Source organism: Mustela erminea, chromosome 4, assembly GCF_009829155.1.
Source record: "Mustela erminea isolate mMusErm1 chromosome 4, mMusErm1.Pri, whole genome shotgun sequence".
Classification (NCBI taxonomy): Eukaryota; Metazoa; Chordata; class Mammalia; order Carnivora; family Mustelidae; genus Mustela; species Mustela erminea.
This window is the reverse complement of record NC_045617.1, coordinates 59,746,243-59,755,040: the sequence shown is the minus strand read 5'-3', so window position 1 is coordinate 59,755,040 and position 8,798 is coordinate 59,746,243. Positions and strand designations below refer to the sequence as shown.

General features: G+C 39.9%; 1 protein-coding gene across 3 annotated transcripts in view; it reads right to left on the bottom strand.

The window, feature by feature from the left end:
- The window catches only part of HIVEP2 (HIVEP zinc finger 2), a 195,501-nt gene that overhangs the window by 4,463 nt on the left and 182,240 nt on the right, over positions 1-8,798 (bottom strand). For all 3 annotated transcript variants that reach the window (XM_032339350.1, XM_032339352.1, XM_032339353.1), the window contains 3 exons: positions 8,105-8,280; positions 5,319-5,420; positions 3,637-4,532 (listed from right to left, as the gene is read on the bottom strand). In XM_032339350.1, coding sequence (XP_032195241.1) covers positions 3,637-4,532; positions 5,319-5,420; positions 8,105-8,280 — 1,174 coding nt within the window. The remainder of the gene's footprint in view (positions 1-3,636; positions 4,533-5,318; positions 5,421-8,104; positions 8,281-8,798) is intronic.

The following is an 8,798-nucleotide window of genomic DNA, read 5'->3' as shown; positions in this document are numbered from 1 at the left end:
CAACCTCCAGAGAAACTCTCAACATGATTTTTCTACCTTGGTTTTTACCCTATCTGCAATTGTATTTTGTCTTGTAATTTGAGCCTTCTCATTGTGATATCATTTTAAATCTTGGTAAGAAACACCTCGATATGGGGGCGCCAGGGTGGCTCAGTGGGTTAAGCCACTGCCTTCGGCTCAGGTCGTGATCTCAGGGTCCTGGGATCGAGTGGAGCATCGGACTCTACGCTCAGCAGGGAGCCTGCTTCCCTCTCTCTCTCCCTCTCTGCCTGCCTCTCCATCTACTTGTGATCTCTCTCTGTCAAATAAATAAATAAAATCTTAAAAATAAAAAAAGAAAGAAAGAAACACCTCAATATGGAAATGCAAATAATGAACTCGTGTGGGTTGTGTTATGTGTATGTATGTGTGTGTGTGTATATATAACCCAGGTACCAGGTCTCTCACCCCACTCATCTCTTCAATATTGTCAGTAGGTGCTCTGGAAGCAAATGCAAAGAAGGAGGTAGGAGTGTAAGGGGTTCATTGGGAGGCAGAGGAAGCAGGGGATCTGATGTGTGTGAAGGTAAAGAGGAGAGGAAGCAGAGGCTCAGTTGGGATGGATCTAGGCTGTCACTGGCTGGGGGCCGCAGGGAGAGTGTAACCTTAGCCTGAAAACTGAGGCCTATCCTGATGGCACTAACAGCAGGAGGCTGTCAGTTTACAGCGTTCCTCACTGCTGAATGGCAAATTCTTTCAAGGACAGAAATCTGCTTGGCCCACCTCCCTGGCTGCCAGAAACAGATTAAGAAACTGTGGCCAAGAGGTTAAGTGACTTACTCAAGATCACACAGATAGCAAGTGACAGAACTGAATGTTGACTCTTTGACTAGACACGATGTTCTTTGCATTGCATACTGGAAAGCAGACACATTTCTCTCTGTCTCCTTTGCTAATTTATCTGCCAAAACTTTAAAAAATGGAATAGGAAGGTTTTTTTGCTTAAAAAGGTTGAGGCCAGGGGCGCCTAGGTGGCTCAGTCATTCAAGAGTCTGCCTTCGACTCAGGTCATGATTCTAGGGTCCTGGGATTGAACCCTGCATCAGGCTCCCTGCTCAGCGGGAAGCTTGTTTCTCCCTTTCCCACTCTCCCTGCCTGTGTTCCCTCTCCCTCTCTCTCCCTCTCTCTCTCTGTGTGTGTCAAATGAACAAAATCTTAAAAGAAAATTTTTTTTTAAAGTTGAGGCCAGAAATCGTTAACATTTTTTCATCACCATCCTTCAGCCACACGTGTCAGACCCTCAAAAAATACTGAGGAGCGAAAGACCTTCCCCCCGACCCTTTCTTTCTTCCTTGCTTCTTCCTTCCTTTTATCTACCTATCTGTCTGTCTGTCTATCATCATCTATCTATATTAAAATTAACCACAGCGCATTAGGACAGAAACAGTAGAGCAGTATGATCCCAGTGGTTGAGTATCATCTCCTCCAAACCTGCTCCCTGGAAACTACCACTCCTGGTTGATCCAGAGGATGAGTGTGTCCTGATAGCCTAGAAGATCCTTTCATGCCACAGTCACGCTGGCTTATGACCACTTGGCCCATATCAAGCAACAAGACAAGGAATTACTAAAAGTATTTTTTATCAAAAAGGTTTATTTTTAGGGTTATTCTAATTTAATATTTTCATACATTATTCAGAGAGGGTACAGCACTCCTCCAATACAGCAATCCTGAGAAACGCTTCTCATAGTATTGTCACTTCTGTTCTGCCCTGGCAACATCACAGAAAGATTAACTCCTTCTCTGCCCCTCAAAAATGATGTGAAAAAACATTAAATGGGAAGTGCTTTAGACCAATTCCCCTTCTTCAGGGAGCATTCCCAGATCTAGTCCCTCTTGCCATATGAATGAAGCAGCAGGCTATAAACTTTCTAAAGATAATTTAAGTGAGTAATAGACCAAAGGCTCTATAGTTGGCCTTCATCAATGGTAAAGTTTAATCATTGTGTTAAGCATCCAGGTGAACTGGTATAAAAAAAAAACCTAGCTGCAAACTCAGTGATTAATAAAACCAATTTCTTTCCAACAACTTTCTGGTTATATATCCAAAAATTAGGTAAACTCCCTTAGTTCCCTTATTCAATTCCTTTGCCTAAATTGACTGTGAGTCATTATTAGTTTTTAATAACAATAGTGTACTGGCATCAAAGACTTATATTTTTGTGACTGCAATTGACTGAAGATGTCCAAACATCTCACAGATACCTCAGTCTCAGTCCACCCAGCCACAGCCAGAACAGGAGAGCCTCAACACACAGGCTTTTTGCAGATCTACGACTCTCTACTTACACTGTAGTGGCATAAACTTCAGAAGATCTCTCTTTTCTACTTAACACTACCAAGACAAAAACCTGTGGGAATGTACTTCTTTCTCGTAGCTTGCTAATTCATTATCTTGGCAAACAAATCATGTCCTGACTGCGTACATGTTTCTGCTGTAATTGTATCACAAAGCCTAAATTGGTACCAACTTGTGAAAAGATGATGTTTGGGGCCAGGGAGTGAATTTCAGCAGGGAACTTTCCTGAAGTTTAAAAAGGATAAACTCAGCTCATGACTCAAGTTAGTGAAAAGGCAATCAGAGGAAGGAGCCTGGCCACCAGGACAGTGATAAGACGGAGCTGGAAATGGGTAGTGCCTTTGGCTGGAAGAATGGTATTGAGCCACACAACAGAAACCCAGAACAAAGAAAGAACAGCAAAAAGTAGACACCAGGAAACCACAACACATTTAAAGCAAAGAAACTCAAAAGCCATTTATCTGTCTATGCTAAGTGTCTGTTTCATTAATTTTTTAAAATCCTATACACACTAAAAGAAACATCCTATGGAATGAGGCAGGGCAGATGCTTTTTTTTATAGATTTGCATTAGACCCACTGCCTATATTTACTCCATGACTGTTAACTGGTGTTATCTACATTTATAATGAGTGCACACCCTAGAAATTTCTGGAACTTTCTCCCTGAGATCTCCCAACTTTGGGCCCACCACCTCACTGAGCAGTGCACTTGGAGTGACTCTCACTGAGCAGGAGGTGGTAGTAATGACACGAAAAGCAAAGAGGTTCATGCCTTTGACTCACAACATACCACGGGGGTCACTCTCCTCTCCTAGTCACTCACTGGTTTCACATGATCACTCACTGTGAGCAAGGTCATAAGTTTATTTAAAAAAAAAAAAAGTATTGAAAGTCAATGCTAATGCCTAATCCTGATTTGGAAAAGTTCTATAACTGAGACCCCAGTGGCCCTGATAGTGTCTGTCTATACAGTTCTGTCATTCCAAAGACTTCACCTTTCCTACTCATGTGAAGGTTTCAGTTCATGTCCATAGTTAGTGAAGCTTAGAAAGCATGTAGAAATGCCTCACCTGTTCCCAGCTGGAAATGCACTACTGTTCTGATGCAATACTATACTTGGGGTAATGCCACAGTCATGTTACTAACAACAGCATGTGAGAAAATGTCCTCTGCTATTTTCAGTAACCAAGTTCACTGTTCCCCATGAGAGATACCCATGTTATAACAAGTTTCACATAAGTGTGTTATCAACACACTTTGGCTTTCACATTAGAAAGAGAAAACTAATCATACTTACAGGAGGCCCCAATACAATTGGTTCTGCTTGCAAATACTGCCCCATGGACAATGGTGGGTTATGGTATAAAGCCCTTCTGGGAGATGGTGCTCTTATGGTGGTCATGTATCTTCTCTCTCTTCTGGGAGAGAAGTCTCTTCTTGTCGTGATATCTTTCCCAGGTGATACTGGCCTCCTTGGGGACAGATGCCTTCTTGGTGAAACATCTCTTTGTGACATCTCTCTTCTCAATGCAGCTTCCTTTCTTGGTGAAAGATGTCTCATGGGTGACAGATCTCTCCTAGGTGATAAATGTCTTCTGGGTGATAAATCTCCTTTGGGTATCAGATACCTCTTTGGTGAATTATCTCGACGGGGTGAAGAGTCATATCCTGGTGAGGAATGGTGGCTTGAGGGTGAGAAGTCCCTCGGAGAGGAGCTGGGCTCCGAAGACAGCATGTACTCTTCATCCGCACAACTTGGGATGTCCAACCTGTCTTTGTCTGGTTCCGAGTCTGTACTTTTGCTCTGGAATAACCTCTGGTATTCTGTCATCTGAGTATCTTCACATGAGTCACTTGGTGTCATCAGCTGAGTAACCTGAATACTTGGCAAAGTAACCAAATAGCTAATCAATGAAGAATGCCCCAAGGAACTATCTGAAGGAACCCCATGGGGCACAGCGCCAACATTCACAGGCAAGGATGAGAATCTAGGAGGCTGAGGACTGGTGCTTCTTGATCTTGTTTTTGGTGTCAAATCTCCCTGATCATCAAAGTCATCGTCATCTTCATCATCTTCATCATTATCATCTCCATCCTCACCATCTGATTCTTCGGCATCTGAGAACTGATGATCAGTTGAAATGCTGGACATGCCATGCTTCTCAGCTGCTTTGTGCAAATCTTCCATCGTTTCTGAAACAATTGAATAGACAGTGAAGATCACGGTCCAAACGTCAAGGATGGGAGCTAATTTGGACACCATCTCTTTCCAAAATCTCCCTTCCAACCCTGAAGCCCCTAGAATAGTTTCATCTCTGAACTCCTATCACACTCACTAGGCACTTACCTGGGAGATCTTACACTGGTTATTATCCTTTTATGACTAATCTGATTCATCCCCATCCAACAAAAGTACTCTAGAGTAGGACCTTATATCTCAAATGTCACATGACCCATAAAAAACACTCAACAAGTGGGTATGGATAATGCTGTTAATAATGAGGCTAGAAGAAAAGGAAAGCAACAATATGTCTCTATAGGTATAAACTTACATATAAGTAATATATCTCAGAAAGTCTGACTGGACCTCAAGTTTTCTATTCAGGTTAATGATGGATTTTTTTTTTCCCCCTCTTAATAGGAATAATGGCACATTAAATTGTTTTTCAAATTTCCCCAGACGTTTCATAAAATCTAAATCCCTGTCACAACACAAGAATAATTAGATCTCCTTTATGGTTGTAGAAAGAAGTATTTTCATAGTGAGGCCTTTTTTCCCCTTCAGTCAGAATTGAAATGCATTTATTTCTTCTCAGTAGGTTGTAAGCAATTCAACATGTCAGATTTCTTCACTATGTTTCATATTTAATAAAATGAAATGTGATCAGTTTTTTAAAATATCAAAACTTGTTTTGTCACCCCAGCCACAAAGCTCCAGTGTGAAGAATGAAGAGGTCAGTCAACTAAATTTTGTAATACCTGCTTCTTCGGTTTCTGTATCATCCACTGATGTCATTGAAACACCCAACTCCAAACATTTCTTCATGTGTGCTTTAGACTTCATATGCTTTGTTAGGTTTCCTAGAAAACACAAGCAAAAAAAGGATAAATTAATTCATTACAAAAATGTGATGATTGCTCCAAAATTAAAAATGAACTATATTGAGATAACATAGATTTGTTTCTACCCACTACCCCTTGCCTTGAACTTGATGAGAACAATCTGGCTCCTGAATACACGAACCACTCAGAACTTTGGCCCATTTTCAAGTTTCCTTCCCTCTAGAAGACTTGTGGAATAGGGTCATACCTTTTAAGAGTATGTTCCAAGCAAGACTGGGAATCCTAGGCTTTCCTGCTGAGAAGAGATCTAATATCTTTGGCCCCAACAGGCCAGCCTCCTAGGCCTGGATATAAACATAAATGGGGTGACATAAACGAGGTCACACACCTCAGAGAAGGTTCAGATCAAACATTCTCATCAATACACCTGAGACCCCAGACCTTCTGGCACTGATTAAATTTAGATCAATTTCCCAGGCTCCTCACTGGTCATAAGAAAAAAATTATGCAAACTTATGCCAAGGCCAACCTTGTAAATAAATTCAAAGATCCACACACATACTTAGCTAACTACTTACAGGGAATATCATTATCAGTGTTTACCATCTATCTGTCTGGTATATGTTAGCAAACTTATGACAGTAGTTTTTAAAGTTCTGCAATATTTTGGTAATTCCAAATATTTCCAGGCCCCTACAGTTCTTATTTATCTAAAAATGTTTTAAAGATCTCAACAATTTTTAGAGCCAGGTCATCAAGAATTCCTAAATCTATAGATTAATTAATACATCTGTATATTAATGGAAAATACTGGCTTCTGCACAGGTGCAAGTTACCTGTGCATGTGAATGGGTGTGTAGGTAGTGTCAAGATAATTTATTTAGATCTTAATATGTTTCTCTTCATCTATTTATTCTTTCTCTTTTTTCTCCATTTCAATAGGCAGTCAGGCTTTGGACTCTCATCTTCAGGATAGGTTTTTAGTTAGAAATCTGGCTCTGAAATAACTCCACCCTGGCTTTGGTTGACTGAAGCCCCGAGCTTCTAAAGGGATTCCAGTTGGGGGGGCGGGTAGCACCGGGCTTGCGGGAGGTGCTCCTTCCACAACTGCGCTCAGCATCTGCACTCATATACATGGTTTGGGACGACAGTCACTTCAAGGGAAAACTGGAAGGGTTTCCCAGGATATTGTGCTCATTTTAAGATTCTGAGACATTTGCACATTCCTGAAGGGTGACAAGGAAATGCCAATAATGACCAAGAATAAATTATTTCCTGCTGAAATTCCATGACAGTGATCCAGAGCCAAATTTAATTTGATTTTTTTTTAAGGTTACACAAACTAAGTCTTTATTTTTTTTATTATTATTTTTTAATTTGATTTTTAAAAGCCTAGAAACATGACATTTCTTCACTCAGCGTTTCACATAGCTATACCCACGGCAAACTCCTATGCCCGGGGAAAATCTACCAGTGGTAATGACTAGCAGATCTGCAGTTTATAAAACCAAAGTTTGTATTTTCTTATGTCCTGGGGAGTCTCTTGAAGAAGTTCTAAATAAAAGGCTTGACTGCAAAGGTGGATGGTATTTAAAGGACCTTATGTTTATCTCTTTTGAAATGCAAATGAACATTCCCTCCTTTTTTACATGGCTTCAAAGGAAACCTCCCATAACAGAGATACTTCTTAACACAGAACAAACAGGTATATTGAGAGTCTACTCATTTATACTTCTGACAAACCCGATAAGACAATTTAGGATATTGGCTATGGGAGAAAATAGGTACAAATTTCTCTACCAAAGATAATCTTATCTGATATTTATTTTTCTTGACAGGTAGTGGAGCAGAATAATGGGCCTGCCAATTTTAAGTTAAAGCATAGGAAATCATATGAGGTTAGTGAGGGGGTAAAAATCCATTAGATCTAAAGTACATCTACAGCAAGCTGTGAACGTACTTCTACAACTCAAACGACCTCTAAGTTACTATTGGCTGTAATCTGAGAACACTGAGCATATGTACATTTCCATGATTTTATAAAATGATGGAAATACAATCAAAGCAACCTTCTTGTATAAAATATTTTCATATAAATCTACCTGTAAAAGACAGAGTATCATTTTAACGCAGGTCCTAGTTTTATGAGATTCACAGCTGTGGTCTGAGAGTAAGAAATTTTCTCTGTGCTGATAAATACACGGAACACAAGCTATCAAACTTCTATGCATAATTAATGCGACTGTGGATGGAGGGGCCCACCTGGGAGTCTGTGGGTCTCTACATTATTTATAATCTTGAAACTGAGCATGGGCACATGCTTTCTTCCCAGCTGGGCCTTGCTTTTCTAATGCCGCTGCATGAACTGTCTCCCGGTGGTATTTCAGTACCGGTGCAAAGATTATCTAGACCACACAACATTTCCAACAAAGAGTAATAGCAAGAGCAATCCAGGCAATTCTCAGCCACTTCCTTCGGAAACAACTAGCCTGGCCCCAAGTCTATAGCTCTTACTTAAGTCATAAAAGGAGCCTCAATGTCTCATGGACATCCTTTGACTGCTAACATAAGGGAGAAAATACATTTCAAAATCAAAACCGTCTTACTGTCAATGCAAGTTAGTTATCAAATGGTATTCAGAATCTAAGGTAGCCTTTAAAAAAAAAAAAAAGAATTTTCCTCTATAAAGATGAGAATTGTACCTTTCGTTTTGAAGGCAAAGTTACATAACTTGCATACGTAAGGCCGGACATCAGTGTGAGTACGGATATGCTTTTTGAGCATGCTTGGCTTCTTACAGCGAATCCCACATTCTTCACAAATATACTTTCCGCGTCCACGTCCTCTGACATATACATAATCTTCATTTGATTTATACCTGTTTAGAAAAGGGGAATGCCGTGTGTTTTCAAATACTTCCAGTGTTTTATATATCAACCCAGAAGCTGTTTTTTTGAGGGGTACATTTTTTTTTTTTGAGTGACAAAATTTTTATGAGGGTTCTTACAATTATTCAACTTTACTTCTATGAAGCCTATAAAATTTATGCAGTAAATACCTGAAACCACCAAAGAATAGATTTGGCATTGAAAGCAAAATAATTTTTCTATGGTCTTCAAAATGGAATTGGGTCCCTCTATTAAGTATAGATATAGGGACTTGGGGTATAGCTGTTCAAATGGGCTTCCATAAATCTCAGACAGTGCAGAGTGGTGCCTTACTACTTTTGGATTCGAGTGCAGACTCCACACAAGAAATATCCAAAAAGTTATACCAACATATTCAAATCAACGTATATCATTCATTAACATTACATCGTCTAAGATGTGCATGCAGAACACATACACATCCCTCTAAATTTGCTAAAATAAGTATAACTGATAATAGAATTCTTCA